Here is a 25,985-nt window from a genome sequence, read left to right on the forward strand (position 1 = left end):
TACGTAGTGCCGGGAAAGGAAAGAGAGGCGCAGAAGGCACCTGGGAAAGCTGCTGATCTCGAATAGACAAACAGAGCAGTAGGGACGTGTAATCACCATCAGCACTTCTAATACCAAAAGAGGAAAAACATTAGCAGCAGAAGCACAGCATTCCAGGGTAACTAATTTGCCTGGAGATAATATCTATCACATCTGAATAGTGATTTTTAAAATTCTTAATTCAAGACTAAATGGATTGGTACTTGATGCATGACTCTTCATCTTTTTAGATACCATTGCTCTGGTAATGACTCACATTACTCACGGCCTTTATCCTTGGGGTTTTAGTGAATGAGCTACATGTTAAGCAATTGCACTTTACAATGATTACACTTTGCAAAATCACTAGAGAGATGGAAACTGGCAAGCATTGGAGCTTCCTACTCACATGAAACACAGAGAAAAGACAGAGGTTAAATTCATAAGAAAAGGTGCTCTGTATTGGGACTCTGTAGGAATTTTTATAAAGCCATTACAAAACCTCAGATTTCAGAAAATTATTGTGATTAATTACAGCCAAGGAATGAAATATAGGCATTTTTGGGAAGCAACCACTCTCTCTCATCATTGTGACTCCAGATCCTGCTTACTCTGTGGTATTGATGATACCAGCATCTGTTGTGGAATTCAAACCTTGCCGCAGGTTTCTGTGCACTTTTCACAGGGTTTATTTCTAACTCCTATTTCATAATAACCTTCCGGAAATTAACACGGAGTAAACAATACATTGTATTGTCTCCCATGTCTGCAAAAAACTTGGGAAAAAATACAGCTGGAAGAGAGACAGACTTTGCCTGTCCAATTTGATGGTATGAAATCTAGACACATTCAGTTAACCATTTTGCCTGCCTATCAGAAATCATTAATGGTTTATGGCTTCTGTGTCTTGCTGACATAAAACTCACCCAGAATTGACTTCTCCCTCCGAAAAGAAAGGCTCTCTGCATTCACAGGAGAAAAGGGTTCAGTCTCCCTGACCAGCAAATGAAGTTCTGGTCCAAACCCCCCACTTGCTTGTCACGGTGCCCTTTGCTGCAAGAGCTAAAGAACTAAACTAATTGTAAAAGTCTACATTTTCTCCCTCTGCCGTTATGTGTGGTATTAAAGTCACACCTTCTATCTGAAACCTGCTAGACACACATTTTGGAGACAGCATGAACTAAACATCACTCATGTTGTGTCAGTCTCAAATACCGCCATTTCTCTGTTTCCAAAGGCCCCCACCAAAACTTGGCTGCTGCTTCAGGAAACCAAAAGAGCCTGGGTCAATTTGTTACCTAATTTAGATGAAGATGCCACAAGCTGTACAGACTTTCCGCATGCTGCTTCAAAAGCAAGGTGGGATCAGAGCCCCTCTAGCCGAGTTCTGTCTCCCAACAGCAGGTGTTGAGGGAAGAAGATAAAAACCACGCTGCACACAGCAATCCCTCTCTTCCACTCCCCTCATCTGCCTGCTCACAGGTGAAATACAGCACCCTTCCAATACAGAACTGAGCTCTCTTGCTGCAGCTCTTCCCCCTGGCATTTTGAAAGGAATCCTTTGAGGACTGCAGATAGTTTCATACAATAGCACCTTTCTATGACTTTTTCTTTTCAACATTTCCCTTGTGATTTCAATCACTGCCTTTTCCCTCCACCCTTCTCTCTCCTGTTGATCTCCTTTTCCTACGGACTTCACATATTCACTACTGAGTTTGTGCACCAACTTAAACTGAGTGTGTCACCCTTCAACGATTTCAGGTGTGGCTTTATTTTTTAAGACAAGCATATAGAAGACATTTCTCAAATCCCCAAGCCCTAGTTAAACTTTCTGCTGCCTCTATGCTCTTTGGTTGCCACATCTTCCAAACTATTTACTCATTTCAGCTTTACTTTTACTATTTGCGATTTATTCAATATACTAGTTTTCTTCCCTTTATTCCCAGCTCATAGCTATGCCCAATGTTGGTTGCAAAAACACAAAGACCTGCCTCGTCCTTTCCTTCTCTTCCCTTTCCAGTGGAGAACTGAAGATCGAATTGACCCTCAACTGATATTTCTTTTCTAGTGACTTCTCTTCACTAAGTTCTTTTTTAATACCCCATCAGTGGCTTTTCTAGTCTCTTTATCTAATCATAAATACAAAAGAAGTGGTGCCCACATACAGAGCTGCAGCTGGTGAGTGACTGGGAGAACCAGAACCACTTTTCCTAGCTTGTAGCCTCTAGATTACATGATTAAATATGCAGCCAAATTAGTTTTTCAGCGTGACTTTCTGGAGCAAGACTTACAGTACTACTTCAGGCCCTCTGCAGCTCTGTCTGCTTTGTCTAAATGTAGGAAGAGACGAGAAATATCTGCAAAGCAATCTCTGCCAGACTGTTTCCCCTTGGTGGCATTCCAACATATTGTATATTTAAACTACATTAGTCCAACAACATTCAATTCTAATGTGGCAACCATCTGGGCACAGATATATGAAGAAATCACCATGTGTTAGCTGAGCTATACTAACATCTCATACAGATGTGTGCTAATGTTAGGTAAGAGATGTTGCTTCACCCCTAAAGAAAGAGGACTAATAATACTCATTAGCACTGGTGTTGAGTGGTGCTTAAGTGCAAAGCTGCAGGAAACCATGCTCTTTGCTCTTGCTTTGAAGTGAGATTATTGTAGGCAATGTTGTGTCAGCGATGCTGTTCACTGGAAGTGACAAACAACTTCTGTTAACTGCTTTGCAGTTCTACTCTGCAAAAGCAAGAATGTGGTTTCCAGCACTCTGTCAAATTTTATTTCACGTGACAGTGCAGTATAGGAGGATGCAGCAACTGTGTAAATACTTGACTGCGCATCTACAAATCCTCTAAACAGGAGACTCCTTACCTTTTATCTTGAATTTTTGAGGTGTTCTTGTTTAAAACTGCCATCACCAAGCCTGAAGACAGAAACTATCCTAAGGATCAGACTCATCCCTGGACAGGAAGTGTTCCATGTGAAATGCCAGGCAACTTACCTGAAACCATTTCATCCAGGATTGCATGGACTGACACACCTGGTAATTGGTTTAGAAGTTTGTGGATGCCCAGATCACCTATACTGCATCATCAAACAATTTCATATTTGGCAACTATGTTGAAGTACTACTAATAGTGGCTAATCCACAATTCCTTCTCGTGTTTCCATAAGTGTAAGAATAAAGGCTTCCTGCTTTTTTATTATTGCAGTATTTTAAAAATTCATATTTCTTTAGCCAAGTTTCTTTCAGATCTGAATTTCAGGACCAAAAGAGCACAGCACAGTGCCAAATGTAATACTGCATCAATTTTCCTTGAATATAAAGGAGTTTTTCCTGAAACACAAACAATATCCAGCTACTGCTGGATCATGCACAGCACTAAAGTTTTCAAACAGCCTGGATGAGAAAACCAACTTCCAAGAAGCCTTGGGACAGAAATCTTAGAGAAGTTTTCATGGAAACATGACAGAGCTCTTGAGAAGTGTGTATACTAGAATAGAATTGGAAATGCAAACCAAGAATTTTCATCTTTCAGTCTCTCTTCTACTCTCTTAATTCTCATTTCACTTCGCCTGCTCTACACATGGCAATAAGAGGATTAGAATCACAGAATGGTTTGGGTTGGAAGGGAACTTAAAGCTCATCCAGTTCCAACCCCTGCCATGGGCAGGGACACCTTCCACTACACCAGGTTGCTCAAAGCCACGTCCAACCTGGCCTTGAACACTGCCAGGGATGGGGCAGCCACAACTTCTCTGGGCAACCTGTGCTAGTGCCTCACCACCCTCATAGTGAGGAATTTTTTCCTAATGTCTCATCTAAATCTCCCCCCTGTAAGTGAACCTGAAAACCACCACATCAGGGATCCATGGAAGTTTAGCATTCATTTCGGAAGACTCTTTAAAGCATTTGTTCAAATGTGCCAACATTTTATTCTGATTAAGGCATGATGTAACAGCCTAAACACAAGCTTCCAGTTAGGGAGTAAGAACTACTCAAAACGAAACAGGAGTGGCCATTACAAAAGAAAATACATACTTTAAATATAAGGAGTATCAAGAAAAAGCAACATGAAATCAAGACAAAACATTCCAGCTCTACAAACTATGAAGTGCAAAGAAATGTGTATTTTTCTAGTACTAATGTCACTTTGTTTTCATCTATCAGTCTTCAGTGGGATTCACAGGACTTCAGTCCTACCCTGGAAAAGTCTTTTAAAAGGCAGTGCAACTCCACGGGATTTTTGCTTCCAGTTTCTTGCTCTCGGGGTGAATAAACTCACTCTGGGACTTGTACGTCAAAGCTAGATGCATCTTGCCAAGTGCATCCTAAACTGTACTAAAGAATTTGTAGGATAAATTCTCCTTCCAAAGTGTATGTGCAACTAAATGGTTTTCAGTGGAAGCCATGCAGATGTGACCAGGGACAATACACAGACACACATCTGCTCATACCACTCCTATTGGTATGAACTGTCACAAGCTGAGCTTGTTCTGCGCTCACTGAACTGGCGTCAGAGAGTTGGAAGAAAATTTTTACAGTCCTCCTGACATAAGCTGCATTTCATGAGACACTCGCTGTAAGAGGGATACCAGACTTTTCAAGCACTCAAGTGCACTCACACCAAACCACTGCAAAACTACAGTGAATCTTCACTGGCATTGCGAAAAACTTTCATTCCTAATTTCTGCTTCCTCAGTATTTAGGACCTATGGACAGCGGAGTACGTGAACGACGAGCAGACTGGTGACAGTAGAACACATCCCCAGGCTTTCTCCCCCATTTGTAAATAAAACATAACAGGAAGAGGGAAAAGATGCCCACCACAAAAGGGAACTTGAAAGCTGCTACTTTTCTCTAGGCACATCTAAAGTCCTGGAGAAACTCTACAGCCTTGGTCAACTGCTTTTGGGAGTCTGACTGATGGGAAATGTTCCTCACTTGTACAAACCAGCATCGCAAGTGGTGAAGGACTGCACAGCAGAGGGGTTGTGTTATTGAATCAGCTTGAGGGGTGGCAGAGGGAGCCCTCAAGACTTTTTCTCTTTCTTTTCAGGGCACTGTCACAGGTGGTCCAGGAGACCTTGTTGCTGTCCTTTGCCTTCTGACAATCAGATGCCATCCTTTTAATCTATTTCCAACTTTATGTCCATATTCAGAACACACCAAACAGGTGGTGGTTTGTTTTTTTTTTTTTCTTTTTAATCCATTTATTTCTTTGCTGCTGCAAAAACATGGCCCACAACATGTTTCCACCTCAAAGTCACAAATGTTCTTCATCCTGCCACTTCAAAGCTCTTGGCCAAGATGTTTTTTTTCAAGGACTGGCACCTGTTAACAAAGAACTGCTAGATAAGGCATGGCATGGGAAATGCCCATTCCTTCCTTGAGCTGAAAAAGTGTTAAAGCTGGAAAAGGGGAGAATGTAGTGAGGGCAAGAGTTAAAAGATGAATTCAACTGCCTACTGCCATCCACATTGCACAATTGGTGACTTCACCTGGGCTCAAATACATATTAATTTCTTTGTTTAATCCACTTGATGTGTTTTCAAGCTGTGAGTTTGCACACAACAGCGTCAGTCATTTTGGTTCTTGGGAAGTTATGATCCCTACCAACAACCTCTTTCTAAGAGAACACTGTAGCCCTGCTGTCAGTGGTCTAATTTAAAGGGACTCGCTTCAGCACTTGGTAGGAACATGCACTTTTGGGTGATCAATCTATTTATGTATTTATGTGTGTGCATAAATGTGCATGACATTGGGGCAGCCAGCATCTCACCAAGCACTCCTTTGGGCACAGAGGTGATATGTAGACCTCATGGGAGGCTGCTGCTCTCCAAATACTGTATCTGAAGCCTGTTCCAAACCACTGCAAGTACAATACATTGCAAAGGGTCACTTAAATTCCACTTACTGCTCCAAAGTGAGCATATTTAACATGTTAAGTCCAGCACCTATGCAATTCACTCCTAAAAGTAAGGTTTTCTTTCCTGAGTCGTATGCCCACAGCCACTGACAGGACCATGTGTTACATCCTGGTGGAGAATATTTTATAGTACTGAAGTGTGTGCTGCCTTTCAAATTGAGTGTATGAAAAATAATTGTAAAATTTCACTTAGCTCCAAGGATAATCAAGGAGCAGGCTAGGGGTCAACATTTTGGCCACGAAAAGGAAAAGCAAACCAACCAAGCTAAATTGCGTAGTCCCCATCTTGCCAAGTTCTTCTATATGCCAAACTAAACACAGACTAAACACAAATGTCAAGGAAAATTGAGAAGAAAGAGAAGAGCCTGAGGATTCCATGAACCAGATGGTTTAGTCACGGAAATGGATGTAACTGTTGGTAACAGCTTTCTGTGCCCGTACCAGCTTCTCATCTGATCAGTGTTTTCAGAAACTGGTAGATTCATTAACAGATACTTAAATTCAGGATAATTTAATGTTTCAGAAAAAAAAAGGTTTAGTTCCCATCCCCCTCCCTTCTAATAGGGCAATAAAAAACATTGGCAAAAGAGCTCAAGCACATGGGGTTGTAGAAGCTTACAGATTTTTTTTTTCCCTGAATTCCCAAGTGGAAACACACATTTTGGCACATGCATTCCACACAGTCCTTCTGCAGCACATGAAAAACCCAACTTTTCCTGGAGCTGCAGAGAGCACAGTGTGGGTCTTCCAAGACCATCCTTGGAATCGGTGCTTTATGTGTTACTTATTAGATGAAGATACAGATTATGCCATACCATTTTTTTGTGAACAGTGGATCAGGTCTCCGGACAGTTTGAGAACATAGCATTCTTAAACAAAATTCTCTGCCCTAAGCAACTTCCAAACACAGCTTTCCAACTTATATTTTACTGTCCTGCTCCATGAACTTGTAAAGTTTTAAAGACGGATTTTTTTTGCATCAGAAAGCCTCTTTTACTTACCAGTCCATATTTGTCCTGTATCCTATGTTCTTTGGAAGATTTGAGACTGAAAACAAAAAGGGTATTCTTCCAAACATTAAAAGATGGAATATCACATTAGAATCATCATCACCAGCAAAAATGAATGAGGAATGGCTTGAGTACCTCTAACTTTCAAAGCTCTTATTTCATATTCCTTCTTAAATAGCTGGCACCAGCAGCCAGACAATGACCTTACTTTCTAGAGGCCCACATTTTCTTGAAATGAAGTCACAGTAACATGTAAATATTATAAGCACTGGCCTTTGACCCCACTGCAGAATTAGGCTAGAGAAGGATGTGTGCTCTGAAAAAGATTGTTTTAATGGGAGCACAGGAACAGTCAGTCTTCAGCATTGTCGAAAAGACCAAATAAACATTGCCTGATTGATACATTCTTCATTGTGCAAAACCTGGTATTTTGCAGAAGTGCTGGCAACATTCATGTTTACAAACTTGGCAGAAAATAAACATTTCTTTATTTTTATCCTAGAAGTGATTACCACACAAAAAGCTTAAAAAATTCAAAATATCATAACCTGTTGATACTGCTGTTCACAACCATGCTGGTGTTCTGACTCCGTTCAAACCTCAACCAGTGCCCATAAAGACTTTAAGTATTAGACTGCTTCACTACAGTAAATCCCTCAAAACGACTTCATACAGCCTTTTGATGATCATGTATAAACAGAAAAGATAACTCAGCTTCCTAATAAAGAGGAACATTCCACCTTTTTTTCTGCATCAGTGAGCAGCCAGTCACTTCCTAGTTTTGGCTTTGGCAATGAATATTATGTACACACTTCATGAACAAGGTAAATAGGTTTTTTTCCTGATGCCCACCTACCTGTTTTCATTTCAGTCTGAGTTAGTCCTGTCACAGTTGCCGAACTGTGCACTGGAACCAAGAACAGATTTGGTAGCCAACAACCACCACACCACACCAGTGTTATATACCCATGTTTTACCAATGCCATTTCTACCCCAGTGAGTGAGGGAAATGCAGCCCTACCATGACCGAGTGCCCAGTGATCTCTTTGGCAGACTACTGTCCCATAGACCCTTTACAACTACCATCTCTTAGTGTTTGAAATACCCACACTGTAGCACCAAGTAGCAAGGCTCCCAAGCGTCCTCACAGACACTGAGCTTACCCTCTATCTCTGTGTCAGTCTGTTAACTTTAGTTCAGCCTCATCTGAAAATAAACACACTCCAACAAATCATTAAGTAAAATTTCCGTATGTATTATGTCAGTTACAGTTATGCAATGGCCAAATATTAGTAAACTCGTAGCTAATATTAAATTAAAACTGAAAAAACCAGCGACAAACAGTTCCATGGCACGTACCATTCTTACCATGGGGATAATGCTCACCCTTTGTCCAAAGGGACAGTGGAAACAAGTATAAATATAGAAACTGTCTCAAAACTGCAAATCTAAGCCTAGGTTAATGCTCTAAACTGTCACTGACTTTCACTAAAATTATTCAGATCCAAACATAAGCAATGATTTAGGACATCAATTTATAACATAATGCTGGTGACCCTGTACCAGTCAGGCTGGATTGGTTTCTGTCCACAAAGCAAACGACAGAGTGGCAATATTTTATCGCTGGTCTTGCAAGAGCATATTGTATGTAAAGATACTGTTTAAAGATATATGTACACATCACCCCAAATTCAACTGTGGCTGAGTAGTATTCTCCCAGTTTTCAGTAATTTTGAAACAAAATAAATACCAAGCCCTTTCTGTTTGGATGCTTTGCTTTGTTTTTCCAGCCTGAATGAGTCTACAGATATTTTCTTAGTTATACAAGGCCAATGTTTCACTTTGCAAACATTGAAGATGAAGGAACACTTGAAGCTTCAGCACCAGAAGGAAAACAAGGAAGAGTGCAGAGGGTAGCTCCATTCGGAAGCATAGAGCTATAACAAATATTGTTCCAGTTTGTTACAAGTAGCTCATAAAGACTTTTATTCTAAGTAGTCCCACTGTTCCTGACAACCAAAGTGATTCTTATGTGGGATCACACCTTCAACACCCTTGAGCTGATACAGTTTGTAGTCTTGCAGAACAGCAACACAAACCAGTTCCCCATATGCACTGGAGAATCAGAATATTTGCAATCTCTTGCAAAATGTCATCTCAGTTTATTCAAGCCTTCACCTACTTCTTTAGAAAAAGGAGTCTATCATACTTGGAGTTTGTTTCAGTGATTTTTTTGTTGCTGGAGCATTGAGTTCTTGACCTAAGGTTTTATTTATGTTACGTTGAATGAGGGCAGGGAGAGAAGAGAAGCACCGTAATATTAGCACTGATTAATACTACTTGTGATGACACCAATGATTTTCCCTGTTTGTCCCCCATCTCTCCCCACTATCCTCATTTTGCTGCCTTTTTCAGTTTTTCCAGAGTGTGGTCAACAGAGCTGTGAAGTTCATTCTTTTGAGAGAATAACATTGCTGAACTCCTCTAAGTCTTTGCTTCCATAGGAAGCAGATACGTGGCAGATTTGCAAGGGAATGCTAAATCAACTGTGGAAGTTCTGCACTGTTGTCTGTTTCTGAGAAAGTCGTAGAAGTTCTTCTCTAATTGCTTTGATAAGAGAGGCTGAGGAGTGACCTGGCTGGAGGTCCTCAGTGGAACTGGTGGTGTAGCAAAGGCCCTGGCCCTGGAGGCTGTTGTGTGGAAGCTGAGCAGGGGGTGCTGAGGGCTGCCTGGCTGAAGTCCTCGGCATCGGGAATACTGGTGAGGAGGAATATTCTTGGTGTCCATGCGTATGCGTCTGGAAAAAGGCAGAAAGCATTATTGTACTTTCTGAACAAACGTGATAATCCCAGAAAAGACAAGAAAGAAAAAACGCAACGAACAGAGGGAAAGCAACATGGAGATGCTTCTATCTTCTGCCACTGTTCTTCAGTTGTATGAATGAATGATTCCTCTTATGGAGCACAAAACAACAAGCGCACACAAAATTGTTGGACTGCCTCAAGTTCAGGGATTTTTAAAGTCTCTTTGAGCATCCATTAAAAAGTCTGACCCCCTTACTAATCTATGGTATGTTTAGAAACTGCAGTGGAAGGAGGTGGGGAGAAAACCCACAGAACTGGAAGTCAACAGAATTGGCTTCCATTTCCTTGGCCTTCCATCAAATTCCTAAAAGACAACAGGCAAATCACTTTATTCCCAGGTGTCATTTCTCTGTACTATTTACAAATAGAGATACTACTACTTTCACCTTCCCCTTCTCTGCCTGGCTTGCCTGGTCAGGCTGTACACTTGTGAGGACCCTGACCAGTGCCCAGGAAAACATGGTCAACAGAAAAAGCAGCAGGAGAAAATTATTAAAATCAGACAGATTGTATGTTTTTTTCATACTCAATAGCTGTTTTACATATCTGAGAAACTCTATCCCAGGTTAGGGACAATCATTGTTTCAGGGTAGAAAGGGGTTAATTCTCCATTTGTTTGTAAGGTACATTTTCTAACAAAACAAGAGAGAAACAAAACAGAAGCCTGAGTTTATGGGCTTGCCTATCTGGAAAAAATCTGCTTACACTAAAACAGAGCATGAATTTACAGTACACTAGGTGACTCCATGGACTCCCGTATGGGCACACGCGAGGTACATAGTGAAAAAATCTAAATTCCATCCCTAAAGCAAGCGTTTCCTCTTGCCTCATACTGCTGAAGGCTGAGAGACAGTCAGAAGAAAACACTGGACACAAAGGACTTGAACACACCATGTTGAACGCTCAGCTGCGAGCAAAGCAGCGTAATCCCCTTCCAAAGGGTCTGCGCTGGGGATGAAGAGCAGCTCGCTGCAGCAAGCTCAGGTCACAGTTATCACAATTTAGTAAGCACTAACTACCCTTCTCTGTGGATTAGCCTTGAGCAGTAGCAGAGAGAGCAATCTGATGAAGGAAGAAGGGACTGCAAGGTCAGCTAGAAGAGGATTTGGGGGTGAGAGGGAGGGGAATGAAAGGATTACAGCGCAGAGCCTGAGAAGGATATTGGGGACCTAGGGTGACTGGCAGCTCCTTAACATCTCTCATAATATAAATTACTAAGATCTAAGACATTTTATATAAAGTAGAACTCATAACAGATTCTGACTCTCTTTTACAGCTCATGTGAAGCACTCATCATTTACACAGTTAATTTGGGGAGAGAGATTAAGAGGAAAAGAGGCTTTAATAGAAGAATGATAGGTAAAGAAGGTTTTCCAAGTATCATCCTGTCTTACCACTTATAAAAGGAAGGTGATTTTAATATCAGAAAGGAATGAATGGGTCTCTTGATTGTTCAGAGCTATTTATTTGGCAGTGAAACCTGAAACTAATTCATATGTGAAGTCTAGAGTTAGTAAACCTGACAAGTGCTCTGTGGGTTTATAGAAAAGAGGTGACATAAAAAATAGTAAAAGCAAACATTCCTTGACACATGAGTCTTAACAGCAACCTAAATTATGTTCGGGTTACTTTCACGTTAAAATGCATTACACGATTCAGCTCCTATCACATACTGCACTGAATTACCACCATAAGAGTGGTTTATTAAGGGAAGTTAGGAAGAAATCTGATGGCTGCAGTGGCTCCTTTTTAACATTAAGGCTATCAAAGTTTTCTGAAATATCGCAGAAAAACAGAACTGTGTGTTTCTGTGATCTCTATGTACCATCAGAATCAAACCAGATTGGCTTAGAAACCTAACCTATACTAAACTACAACAGCGAAACAAGGAGAGTAAAAAGGTTGGAAGAATTTTTGCTGAGCTTTTTTTGTTTTCAAATTTGTTTTCAGAAATTCACATTGATATATTATATAATATTAGATATGTAACAATATATAGTTTTATATAGGATCTATAAATTACATATTTTCATATAGAAACTTCTGTATAATTAACAGCAGTACGAAATAATTGTCAAAAATATCTTTGAGTCTTCCTTCTTAAGGAACGAAGATTTAAGAGATCACACTGTGAATTTTTTAATCTCCATTTAATAACTGTTGAACTCTGTGGCCAATTTCAACTGAATTGCATATATAAATATACACACAAGTATATATGTATGAACAGATATATAAAATAGGTAGCTAATTAGCATACCCTGATTTGTGCCATCACCGAATCTGCTTCTGAGTGGCAGGAAGGCCAAGTTAAGGCCAAGTTAAGGCTGTGCTTAGCTAGAGCTGTCAGCCAGCATGTATCTCACAGGGGGTAGCTAGGGGACATGAGAGACAACTTGAAGTATGGTGAGATGGTGTAGAGATACTACAGTGGGCAGCCAGAGTATAAAAATAGAGTAAAATGGTAAGAGTGCCTTAGGGGAAACACTGGAAACCTGAAGACGACTTGGGAGAACAGTGGAGAGCTATAGGGGATTGTAGAAGGGTAGCAAGTGATGCCAGGAGGTGGCAGGGAGGTAGATATGTAAGACAATACATATCTGTAAGAAACGAGGTTTCATCTATTCTGCTGCTCAAATGACCACATTCTCCGTACTGTATTTTGTGTCAGCTAAGGAAATGCTGTAATTACCCTTGTTGCCCAGGCCTTCTAGATGGAGAATTAAGGTGAATTGATGATAACCTGCACACTGGCTTTGGATGAGGAGATACAAGTGAGAGGTCATGTTTCTGTGGAAAATCAGGTGTTGACTGCAGGAATAATAGCTGAGGATAGTGTGAGGAAAAGGGTCATTGCAGGAAGACAAATCCAGATTCTTCTTGAGTTTGTGGGCAAGAAGAATGCTCTAAACCTAATCTTCCTAAAAGCAGAAAACTTGCTCAGAATGAGAGAACAGTAAGACTGTTTACAAAGGATCAGTAGAATACTGCACCATAAGGAATATGACTGTCATTAAGTAAAACCTCCTTTCCAAAAGGAGGAAAGACAAATTCAGAGCTCTGTCCTAGTGAAGGAATCCAAACTCTGAAGGTAATCATTTAACTACAAAAAACTAAAAGACGCAACTAATAATGCCTTTTTTTTTTAATAGAATGATCCTTTGTAAAAAAAGAATTCCTCATAGGAAAAGGAAAGTGCAGGCACTAGATGAGCTCTCCTACAACTAAACGATACCATACTCAAATCGCTTTAGTCCATGATCTCCTCCTTTTGACTTTTTTTTATTTTTAAAAAGAACAAACTGACAAATACAACATTGCAATAACATAAGAGCTGCAGCAACAAGCGAGCAAAAAGTTCTGCCAAAGCTGAGGAAGTGTTTTAAACTCTGATAAATTAAGTCAACCTGGACCAAGGGGACATGTACCCATCTGAAATGCTGACTGAAGGTGCGAACCGCAACCAAATCCTACTGTACTGGGCCATGAATCTTTTAAAGTTGTGCAGGTAACATGTCAAACCCAACAGTTTGCATAGCATCTTAGATAATGGGTCCATAATTGAATTTTCAGTAACATTTGCAATTCGTATAATAAAATATTAAGAAAGTAACAGCTGAACATGCACTTGGGGGGCAGAAGGGAAAGGCCCACAGATCTAGAAAAGAAATTCAATTTTCAGAGAAGACAGACAAGTTATAAGGGGCAATGAATGGTAACCTAGAGACGCCTCTGAAAATGGAACAAGAGCAACACTAGGATCTCTCATGCAAGTGCTCTTCTACATGTAAACTGAAATTATGATGTTCTTGCACTCAAATATCACAGTTCCAAGCACAGACAGCAAGTTAAATCAGGCAAATAAACCTTTCAGCTTTGACAGTTAAAGTTTCTGAATAGTATTAGTAAAGTTTGTCTCATGTACCAAGTTCTCAAAAGCTTTATGCTGCTCCTCTCAAGCTGATCTGGAGTAGTGGCAGCTTGGCTACACCCAAATCTAGACAGCAGGCACATCCCGTTGCATTTCTTCTCTGCAAAGCCGTTTTGAGATCATGCGATACTGCAAAGCAACTTCAAGCAGTGTGAACACACACTGCCTTAAGTTTGCAAAAGGAGGAGATCCTCCCTCCCTCCCTCAAGGAAGAAACCAGAAAAATGATCATTTGAGCAAAGGAGCAAAAGAAAGAGCATAAAGTTGTTGCTCTCAAGAGCACTTCAATAAAGATGTCACAGGTCAGTCTGCTTCAGGATGCAAGTAATCAAACATGGCCTGGTAGCAGGCAGCTGTATCTTTCTTGGAAAGGCCATATACTATCTTCAACCTCACACATCTGGTTGAATCAGAAACGTCAACTTCTAGAAGCACCACTGCCAAGACCATGAAATCATGATGGCTGCCTAGGCAGCACTGGTAAATGAGTACATATTAATTTACCACATCCTGCTCACGGAGGCTAGTAAAATAACTTGTTTAGAAACACCTGTACTGTTATGTGTAAGTATGTACCTTATTCCATTGCCCTGGCTCCTGCCGTTGTGCACTGATACGTAAGACAAAAGAACTATACCAATACAAAGTAGGACGGTAGTCTGGGACAATTTAATTCAACTTTTCTACTTACAATGGTCTCAAAATACAGAGGCATATTTCAAAGAAGAAAATGGAAAGCAGTATCCACCTCTGCTGGAGCTCAGAAGCAGAACTGGGTGAACTGCAATTAATGGGTGAAGGCCTCAAGTGAGAAAAAAAAAATAAAGGTTAGGGTAAAGTGAGAGAAAGCAGTTAGAGAAGCAAAGGTGACAGCAAGCAAAAGTTAGAAGAGCTAACAAGGGTTCGAAGAGCAAAGCAAAGAATGTCAGAGAAGCAACTGAAAGTATTCCAGGGGAAAAAGGTTCCAAACAGTAATGCAGGAAAAAAATATACCCGAACATATCATCACTACTTCGGAAACTATGCAAATGTGTAACACAGTACTCACTGCATCTCGCCTAGCATATTCATCCTCTCCACGGTACTGGGGCCACCCTGGCCCCCCCGGCTGGCCATGCCCTGCTCTGCCTGAGGGGATCTCCACTTGTTGACCTCCGATCCTGCTAGCAATTCCCACCTGAGTGAGGTGCTGTATCTGAGAACCTTAAAAGCAAATATTGTTTTTTCATCTTTATACACAGTCAAGTTTGTAGGGCAGACAAATGACAACATAAAACTTTGTTGGAAGCAGGAAACAAGAAGAAATTGGAGCTCTGTTTCTGTGCAATTAATAAAAAAAAAAAATCAGCAGAAAGAAGGCTTCAGTGTAGAATAAAGAAGGAAAAGTTATGTGCATTTTGTGCAGTTTGAGTGTGATGCTTTTCATTGCCACTGCACAGAAAGAAGAGGTTGAGATACATGCGTCTCAGACATGGACTACACTTCATTCCAAAAATATGCCAGCCCTTTCCAAACAGCGTTTACTGAAGGCCCTGGCAATGCTTTCATGTAAACTACTTAGCAGCAAAGAGAAGACATTTGCTCCTGTGGTACACCTTATTTGCATCACACTGGCAAGACCCTAACTCTCCAGACTGCTTTCTATTCCATCTCTCAGGAGAATAAAATACATGACTATGTAAGAGTATGGTTCTTTCAGCTTTGCTTTGTGGTTAAAAATTAAACGATGCTGTCGTTGACTAATGAGAAGGTCAGAACACACTGTATCTCCTTTCAGCCTGAAAGCTAACCTCCTCCTTTCTCTTTTCTTTTCCCTTCCCTTCCCTCCTGCTGTTTTCAAACACATGCAAGGATAGCCACCACCATTAATTGCAAGAGACATGTAACAACATGCCAGCTTTCCTTTTTCCTGAATTTCCTCCCACAGGGAAATTTATTTTATTATTATAGTTTTTTATTATTCATTAGAAATGAAACACATTTAATAAACCCACAGATACATAAGAGAAAACTGTGTGCGTATGTACAAAAAGGGAGGAAAAGACAAAAACAACAGATGGACATTTAGGTCACTTCCATATTTTCCTCTCAAAAAAATCCCAATATTTGAGAAGTTTGATATTTGCACATAATTATGCTGAAGGACAGGAACTAATCATCTGAATTGCCTCCAAACTTTCAAGCAGAATATACATGAACATTTAGGAAATAGTGTGAATTGGACAATAACATAATCATCATTAAACTGTAGCAGTCACTACATCCCTGTCATTCACATTCATTTAACATTTACAGGGAGAGGATAGCAGCTATCAAAACTAGGCCTCTGACAGGAGTATATGATCTTATTTTCAGTCTTTTCCAACTCCCCAGGAAGAAAACATTTCTCTGGGAGAAAATTAACTGTGGCATTTGCATAAGAATAGCATCTTTTATTCTTAGAATCAGTGTTCGCTGCTTAATTGCCGTGTGACGTTAGAATCTTATTCATGATGGCATTGATGAGTGCTACGGAAATTATCTCAAGCAAATCAGGGAAGGGGAGATTTTATACAGGAGAGCAGCAATAGATAATATCATCAGAAGCTAAAAGATCCTGCTTTTTTTGCATGTTTCTAGGAAGAGAAATTAGAAATAAAGATGCAGAGAAGTATTAAAAAGATTTGCTATTTAGCAGGTTGATTTGGGATGCAGTAGTTAGCTCATTTAGTACAATAAAACAGTTGGCAGTGGAAAGTCAGCATACGCTGTATGCTCTAAACCAAGTAATTTTCCATTTTTAGAGAACGGGGTTTTTTGAAAATATGCTGTGTGATAACCAATGCTTGTGAGATACTAAAAAGGTGGCAAAGCACTGCGTTTTTTTGCAACGTCCTATGGATGTAAAGTTAACCTCACTTTGTGATCACTTTTTTTTTGGCAGTGGAGACAAGAATCACATTTCAAGTGTAGCAGCTGAAGGAGACTGATGTCTTAACGGTGACCTCAGTGTAAGAGTAGATACAGAAAATGATCAGTTATTTTAGCACATATTCAACTTCAGTGAAGTGTACCTGCAGTGCTTCCGACTGGTCGTGGCCGTGCCACTGATGGCATTTCCTCTGAGTATATCCCTCTGGAGGAATACTGAACTTCAGGTGGCTGCTGGTCTGGGTGCATTAACTCCGCAGGCTGAAGAAAACCTGGCCCAAAGTTCTGCCTGTGGAGAAGTAAGGACTCAAGATTACAATAAGTGAACTCCCTAACTGGAAACAGTAATGCAGGTGTACCTCATACAACAACTCTTTATGATGCCTTTTCACATACATTTTAACCTTAAATGTTGAGGAAAATAATTACATCTGAGGAGTATATTCCTCCTTCATGACCTGCATTGCACTACAGTAAGAGTTATAAACTCTTAACAAAACTTCACACACGTGTGTTTTTCACATCCTATAGTATCCTCAATTCAGAGAAAAAAGTCCACGGATGTTGTTTTCTCCTTGGAGAAAAAAGTATCCTTAATGAAAAAGAAAAACAGAAAAATAAGACTTTAGTAGTGATGTAGCTGCTTACCTCAGCAACAAATCCGACTCTTACTCAAGAGTTTCTGGGCACACAAATCGGGAGGCATAAACAGTCACCAATCTCACTTCATAAATTGTGTCAAGGTAATGGGACTTGTAAAAGGAACCCTATAATTCGTTCTCAGAACAGGAGTAGAGAAGGAGATGGAACAGCTGCTTTTCCTATGTTTCCTATTAACATATCTTAACCCTGGCATGGACAGATTATATTTTAGAAGCCTGATGGCAGCTAAGTTTTCAAGGATTATTGATTCCTGTCGATATGGTGGAGGTGTGGATGCTCAAACTTCACATGCTTAGGTCTCTCTTAGACTCCAGGTGTGATCAAAGAAGATAGACACGCTCCTCAAGAGGCATTCAAAGCAAAAGATTAGGTTCACTAAATCATTTTCTGCAGGAGCCTCTCACTGATGAGTATAAAGGAAGCAAAGTGAGACAAACACCCTAACTCAGGCAGATGAAATTACATGCAGTGAGGACTAGGGACAAGTTTTCTACGCCATTTACCACATGTGCATCTAACCCCTTCTAGGCTATGGACTGCAGCCTATTCCATTCCTCAAGAACTCAAGTTTTACACCCTTTTGTTTTACAGGAAAATCCTGTGACTACACCTAATTCAAACTGTTCTTGATTTGCGCTTCATTTGGAAAACTACCTACATGACAGCCAGATAGCATAGAAAGTTGACATAATAATAAATAGCCTAATAAAGCCAAATAAGAGCCTAATAAGGAACAGACAAGCAATTGTAAATTAAAGTACTAGCTACTTGGCATACAGTATTAAATGGAGGCGGTGTAAGGGGTTCAAGCTGCAATAATCCCATTGTGGAAGTGCCAAAATTTCCCCAGCTCCCTTGAAAGCAATCCCACTTGTCCACTCAGCAAACCTAAAGGAAACCATTTCCAACCAGTCTTAGAAGCTAGTTAAAATAAATGCTTGAATGGGTAGGTAATGTTTAACAATATCCCTTATGTTAATCACTGTAACCAGTAAAGGATGTGATCATCTGGCCCTTTATGACCGCAGTGCTGAGCTGGAATCTCGTAGCTGATAAAGTACGATTAATTTTTTGATGTTGTCTAAAGAAAATATTTTCTCAAATATATTCCTGCAAATGTATTGGTTTGGTGCCAGTTTTTCAGAGGAAAGGAAGCATATCCTTTATGGCTGATGGATTTGTACTTGAGAGGTGCATATTTAATAACCCATCACTCTCTCTTCTCCATCTTCTTTATAATAGATATAGCTACTGTTTATCATCAGAGATCAATACAAAGAGTATAAAAATGGGATACAGCTCTGAATCTGTATCATAGAGGCTTTCTAGTGCTCCTTCCTATTTCCAGACTGAGACACAGCTTTCGTCTTTGCTCATTAAAAAAAAAGAATTAATCTCCAGTTATTTATTTAAGTGGGGAGATGCCACCCCAAAAATCAATTTTACACCACTAATCCACTATGGCTAACTATCTCTATCTCTGTTGCATGATGCAATATTCATTTTCTGGTAAAAGCTGCTCATTGTGCCTTCATGTTTGCCTAGGTGTTACATGACCTAGGTCTTTTACATTCACTTTTTTTTCTACCCAGGCTGGTTCCACTCCATTAAGATGCTGTGTTTGTACAGAGAAGGGAACAGTACAGTCACACAACTATTATTCCATGCACTGGATATTTAAGCCAATGGACTATGACATTGATACATGCCACCTAATCATACTGACCTCAGGTTATTTTTCCTTCCTCTAATTGGTGCACTGTTTCTATCAATTTACCATTATCTTCTGAATTTGAGCATAACCCTCACTCCACAAGCATGACAACTCTCCAGTTGTTTTCTATTGACCAAGCTTTAGGAAGCCTTCTAACAGGAATTCTTCCTGTTAAAGTGAACGACCTTGCAGATTGTTAGCTTAATCTGCCAGCATTTGAAATATTAATAATGATGTCATTCATTTGTAATTTACAGAAATCCAAACTGCCTATGCCAAATGTTGATAAACTTTTGAGCAAAAAATACGTTGCAAAGACACTATCTTGCTCAGCTGTATTAACATGGGTTACAGCACTTTCATGATTAATTTATCACATTTTCCCTGAATGCGTAACAGGCCAACAAAGAGAAAATCCTCATTAACAAACAACTGGTTATGCTTTGTGTTGGCAGTTGCAAAGCTCAATCTTCAAGGTAACCTAAATTACAAAAAATACTCTGCATGTTATACTGTATGCCATTTCATGTATGCTCCACTCACACTGAAACTGTCACCTTCAGCCAAGTCCTAAGTAAGAAAATGTGTTTAGAGCCTCTTCCTTTTCTAGTTGTCCCTTTCAAAAATCAGTTTGCAGAAGAATGGGTAAAGTTCTTCATAACCATTTTACCATCAAGTTTGCAAGGCAGCAGAGACTTTAGGTGAAATCTAATGAATGTTATGGATACCAGTGGGATTTCATCTCACATGGAGAACTGGAAGAAGATAATGGGAGAGCAGCTCAAGGCCACCATCTTAGCACTTGAGTGAGTTGCAGCAGTTTGGAGAGGGTGAGACAAATCTGACCACAGTGGGTACCACGACTCAAGAGTCCAACTTCGCATGTAGTTAAAACACAGACACCAAATGGGGAATTAACAGTCACCTGGACAACTGTTTTCTTCTTTTTACATGATTCTCCCACAGCAAGACCAGGAGAAGATGGAAAATTTGTTCTTTCCCCCTGATTTTATAACAATAGGCCTGCAGGGCAGGTTTTCTCTGGGAGGGTCACCATGCTCTGTAATTTGTTCTCAACTTGGTTAAAAATAGAATGAATCTGTTAGCCATCTGAAAGCTTTTGAGAGTGAGCGTTGCCCCGAAGCTACAGAAACAAGATGAAAGCAAGAGTACTGGGAGAATGACATGCATCTGAGTAACTGTTTCAGGCTCTCTAAAAGCTGAAACTCGGTGGTTTACTCAGTATTTGGAAGGATATCTCTATAGCCAAGGGGCTAGAAACATATTTCTTTTAAATGGAGGCTTGGATTCCATAGAGCATATGTATGTCATTCATGCTACATAAATAAATTACACAGGCTGGATCTGGACTCCTGTTACTTCTCATTTATACAGTACTTTGCATAATAATATACCAGTGCCAGTAAGAACTCTGGAGGAATTGCAAGGAAAATATTAAATGATAATTCTATCAGAGAAAAGCTACCTTGGTAGGAGACCTGGTGCTGTTGGCGGAGTCATTCCAAATTCCACATATCTCTGTGAGAAGAACAAAAGAACCCAAATTAAAATAAAAATGCATACCCTGGGAAGTCCACTGTTAGTCTTTTAAGTGGTGAATGGCAGAGATCACTAGGTCTGTATGTGTGACTTGACTGCATCTGTAAGAGCTTGGTTTTACAAACCCAGAAGCACAAGAAGATCTGTGAATCGCTGCTACAGTGGTTAGCAGTCTCTTCTGTCTCATCAGAGGCTTAACTTGAGAACCCTTCAAAAATACTTTCTCTCACTTGCAGAAGATCAAGGCTTCTCCAAAGTCTACTTAGCTTAAAACTTTCAGCAAACCAAGCTTTGTATTTGGAGATCTCTTTATACCTTAACCAGCAGCAGATTGCAGCAGAGACCATGGGACTTGGACTGAACAGTCCAATAGCATTATGAAACTTGTACTGAATTGTTGTAGAACTTGAGATGATCTGAAAGATTATCCATGTGTCTCAGTGCTCCATAAAATGCAAAAAATCATACACAGAAATACTGCTTCCCTATCCCTTGCTTCCTGAAAGCTTTTGAATACCCTGCTGAAAAATATGACCTAAGCCAAATACATTCTTTTTTCATTGTCAAAATATGAACTAGCACATACATTTAAAAAAATAAAGTTTTACTCTTGGACATAACAAGACTGCTCTGTGAAAGATTATAACTGAGAAGAACAGAAAAGTTATCCTAAAGAAAAACTCCTACCTTCTCCTGTGGTTGGGATGGGAAAGGGGAAAAGAATCTAAATGTATTGCTTAAAAAGCAAGTTCACCATCTTTTGATGGTCATTCCTGAATTTTCCAGGTTCCAGAAACTGTTCCACATTTGTGATAAGTCCTGATGGCAAGGGCACAACAACAATGATCATGGCTCAACTGGTGCGAACTACCTGCCCAGAAAAGCCTTTTAAATTGCATCACTCACATTAAATGGGTTGTTTACTGCCTGAGTTGGACCATAAGGTGATCCCCACTGGGTGCATGTGGTTCCCCTCCCTGCTCGAGCAGGAGTGTTGTTTACCGGCTGTCCTGCAGAGACCCCGGGTGGTGCAATGGCTGTGGAACTGGCTGCTTGGCTGCTGGGAGCCACCAGCGCAAAAGCATCATCCAGCAGTGAGTGCATGGTTTGCCGAGCCTCTTCAATGGATGGCTGTGGTGGGACATACTGGGAGACTGGGTGGGAAGGCAAGCCGGGGAACTTCCCCACATCAGCTGAAGATGATGTCTGAGGTTCAGGAGGCAAGTCTGGGTCAGACTGGAGGAAACAGAAAGAAGGTGAAGGGCAGCCACAGAGAAGACCTAACCAGCCAGCTTCCAAGCCCCTCTGGACCTTAATTCTGAGCAACATTTTCTTTGCCAAAACCACAATGAGATAAATGGTACAAGTGCCAGTGCTGGACAAAACTTGCCCTTTACCCTCCCCACTTCTACATGCACATATGTGCATACGAAATGCTGGCTGTTTAAATCCTTCATTCGCTGTCACCTGAGAGACTGATCTCAGACAAGGCAGCAGAGCTTTTTGCAGGAGTTACTCAGATATAACAGAAATCTTGTGGTTTGCAAGCACATAATGAAGTCATGCAGAAAGCATCTGCCCCACCCAGAATAAAAGACAATCAGCTCTGTCTACATCTCTGACTTCTCTGCAGCTTTTGCAGTTCCAAGAAATTAATTCAGTATTTAGCTTACAACTGACCACATCAGCAGTAATATTAAACTGGCATTATTACCTCTCAGAAAACCACACAAATGGAGCTGTTATGCAATTAAGTGGTTACCTGCATGGAACTTGAATTTGGGTGCATCACCTGAATAGGATTAATATAAGCACTTCACAGCAGCAATACCTGAGGCATGCATCGCAATTGCTACCTGGGATCTTACCACATGGGCTTATTGTTCACCAGTAACAGGAAATTAAATGAGCTTTGCAGCAGCAGACTTATTATCAAAGCTCATTCTTACCACTGTATGCCAACTGCAAAATCAGTCATGAAGATGCAAAAGCCTCTACTTTATCAGGAACTTAGCATTCCAAGTACTTTCTCACTATAGATGCCAAAGGGGCTGAGCTTGCTGTGTGACATGTCTTAATTAAACAGCTTCAGATGATAATTCATTCTGCCGCAGCATAACATTAAAATCATTACAGTCGTTTGAAGGCAGAGGGAAACTGCAGAAATAGACATTGTAGTCACCTGACTGCATATGCAGCTAATGGTGAAATTCTTAAAAATTAATAAACCATCTTTCAAGATGAAAACTGTCCAGGGGTTTCCAATATTAGCATTAAGCTTAGTAAAGTCTGCTTAGAAGTGGTTAAAGATGCCTAAATACAGTTTGTGACATGGATATGATTGAACAGAAGCATTCTCCAGTGTCTTTGCCTTTTTTAGACAGTAAGCAAAATTAATTTTCAAGACATTGCACTAGAATTGTTTCAAGTTACTGTAGTACAAAGACATGTTTCTCTTTCATTAATAATTAATTCCCACATTTGAAAGATGAGAATATTTCTCATGAAAGGAACCGAGTCTTCCATTCTGTGAGACCAAAGGAAGAAATTTTCTGTAACATATGAATATATAACATCCAGCAAATTGGACTAGAGTGAAACTATGTTTAAGATATTGCAGAACATGCCAAGCACACTTTCATGTGCATAATACAGTGACATTAATGAAAACAAGGCTTTGGTTCTTGGCCTCTTTAATATCAAGGAATACATGGCAGAATTTTACTGCTGAATACTAACAGACTGTCAATGCCAATTAAATCCCTGTTTCACTTTGATTTACGCGCTAACTACATAGGACTGAAACTAGCCATATAGACCATAGTCAGAAGGCAAAAAACCTCCGAATGTCACAACTGTAATTGCAATTATCAGAACACTCCTGTCATTCAAGAGACATACATACAATATATGCAGAATTATTGACTCCTGGGGGCCTTTTGTATGTCCCATCACTGTCAGTTGTGATTAACCTGTCCTTTTCTGCATCAATCGGACTCCCATTTATCTGATGTCGCCGGCGCTGCTTGGGAGAACGTTTTGCTCGAGAACTTAACAGGAGGAAAATAAAAAGCAGAGAGAAAGAACAAACAAACAAGACAAATGTGATCACATTTCTTTTTGCAGTTTTTCTTCGCATCCCACTCAAGGCTAAACTCCTCTGCCCATTCCCTTCAAGTCATCCTTGCCTCAGCCCTGTTTCTCTTCCCCTTCCCATTTTTTCATGCCAGTCCCATTAGGTAGCCTCAAATCTGACTCCTGCCTTTCTCTCATTGGCAGCTCTCCAAACTGTCTTATTCCTCCTTCAAACTCTCTCCAGTGTCACCTCTTCCTTCTACATTCATCTTCCAAAGTTGTCTGTGCTCCAGCCTTCCCCCAGTGCTTCTCCAGATCTCTCAGACCAATGTCAACACATCTGCAATAGCAGAACAGACCATAAAGATTTGCCAACAAAGGTCTGTGCTTGGCATTGTTGGGTTTAAGCCTACTAGCCAAACAAGCTATGGAACCCATGCAGCTAGAGAAAAGCTACTTTCTATCAGTGCGGAAGCAGTCACAGGGTACCAGTGCTCTGGGAACAAAGTGCCAGTATTCATAAACCCTAAACAGAGCTCAGGGAAGACCTTCTCTGAAAAGACCAGGGAGGCAGGTCCGTGACACTCTTTACCCAGAGGGAATACATGAAAGGTTATCTCTTTGATTTGTGAATTTGCCATTTGAATTCAGAATCTTCAAGCTTTTTAAGTTGTTCAAGGGAGGCCTGGAGCACCTCTCCTATGAAGAGAGGCTGAGAGAGAAGCTTGTTCAGCCTGGAGAAGAGAAGGCTCAGCGGAGACCTTAGAGCAGCTTCCAGTGCCTAAAAGGGGCATACAAAAAATCTGGAGCGGGACTTTTTACAAGGGCATGTAGTGACAGAACAAGGGATGATGGCTTTAAACTGAAAGGGAGGAGATGTAGATTAGGTATTAGGAAGAAATTCCTCCCTGTGAGGGTGGTGAGGTGCTGGCACAGGGTGCCCAGAGAAGCTGTGGCTGCCCCATCCCTGGCAGTGTTCAAGGCCAGGTTGGACGTGGCTTTGAGCAACCTGGTGTAGTGGAAGGTGTCCCTGCCTATGGCAGGGAGGTTGGATGACCCTTAAGGTCCCTTCCAACCAGACCATGATTCTATGATCTTTTCCCCCCTTTATAAAAATATTATTTCTTGCAAGTTTAAATTTTCCATGTATCTTTTTTTACTACTTATACTGAAACCTTGATCCCTCTACATCACAAAAGAATTATTCAAACAAATGGCAGAGCAAATGCTAGATTGTTTTAAGACAGTTTTCATACATTTGGGTTTATTTATTGAGAATTCACTGTTGAGAACTTGTAAAAGAATAATACGAAAACAAAAAATATTGGCATATACTGAAACAAATAATAATGTTTAAAACAATTCAAACTTTTTCACCTAGATAACTCAAGTTCAACTAGTGATTAAAATGAGTTTAAGCTCTGAGAGTTCAAAAGTACAGGTTTGATGTCCTTTGGATGCTGACTTTAAAAGAAAATTGCTCTTTCCCATCTTTGAATCCTTACCTCTTCCTGGGCTCTATGAAGACGGTAGGCACACTGCCTCCAGGGTCCAAGATCTTGTCAATCTGCATCTGTGCCTTGCGATATATTCTGTGCTGTTCTTTGGAGTCCACCACCACCACATCATCCACCACTGGAAATTCATAGTGCCCTTTGCGCTTGGCGCGAAGACGAATCTTATTGCGGTGGTGCTCAATCTCAGATTTATGCCTCAGGGCTGTTTGTATCTGAAAGAAGGAAGGAGGGAAAAAAAAAAAAAAAGAGTAGTTTTTGCAAACAAAACTTTTTGCTGCTCTTCCGTAAACCTCTCCTCCTCAGCTCTTTCCCTGCCTCTACCTTCCCGCTTCCCCTGTCTCCCCCAAATCTCTGAAGGATTAAAGTCACACAATTTGCAAACACACTTTCTTTCTTGGATATTTTGCAGTATCCTCATTGTCTCCCCAGGGAGATGCACTATTAAACACAATATGATTGCCAGAACAGCAGGTGCAATGAGAGAGAGGTGGCAGTTTGTTAACAAAAGGCAGGAGGAACACAAAAAACTCCTGCTGTCTGCCATAAGTGACACTGCTCTGAAAAAAATCAGTAAAGCTATATCTACATTTGCTTGTCAAAAAGAGATACATTTGATCAATAGTGTTGAAATATGTCACCCATTCCCTTTAATGACCTTCATCATGTAAGCAGCGAGAACTTAAAGAGCTGAGCTCATAACTCAGTGCTTCTGCTGAACATGAAAGGCCACCATAAGCTATGCAGAAATGTAGCAGCAATACAGGGGCCCAGGTCCCTAGAT

The 25,985-nt window shown here is 40.5% G+C and overlaps 1 protein-coding gene across 3 annotated transcripts in view; it reads right to left on the bottom strand.

The window, feature by feature from the left end:
* Positions 1–5,182: 5,182 nt before the first annotated feature.
* KIAA1549 (KIAA1549 ortholog) overlaps positions 5,183–25,985 on the bottom strand; it is a 152,667-nt gene continuing 131,864 nt past the window's right edge. For 2 of the 3 annotated variants that reach the window (XM_030478697.1, XM_030478696.1), the window contains 7 exons: positions 25,193–25,416; positions 23,518–23,662; positions 21,615–21,848; positions 20,539–20,591; positions 16,819–16,964; positions 14,814–14,968; positions 5,183–9,767 (listed from right to left, as the gene is read on the bottom strand). In XM_030478697.1, the coding sequence (XP_030334557.1) occupies positions 9,513–9,767; positions 14,814–14,968; positions 16,819–16,964; positions 20,539–20,591; positions 21,615–21,848; positions 23,518–23,662; positions 25,193–25,416 (1,212 nt within the window). In that variant the 3' untranslated portion in view covers positions 5,183–9,512. Of the gene's footprint in view, positions 9,768–14,813; positions 14,969–16,818; positions 16,965–20,538; positions 20,592–21,518; positions 21,849–23,517; positions 23,663–25,192; positions 25,417–25,985 lie in introns of all 3 variants that reach the window. The other variant, XM_030478695.1, reaches the window with a different exon arrangement.

This window comes from Strigops habroptila, chromosome 3 (genome assembly GCF_004027225.2).
Source record: "Strigops habroptila isolate Jane chromosome 3, bStrHab1.2.pri, whole genome shotgun sequence".
Lineage (NCBI taxonomy): Eukaryota > Metazoa > Chordata > Aves > Psittaciformes > Psittacidae > Strigops > Strigops habroptila.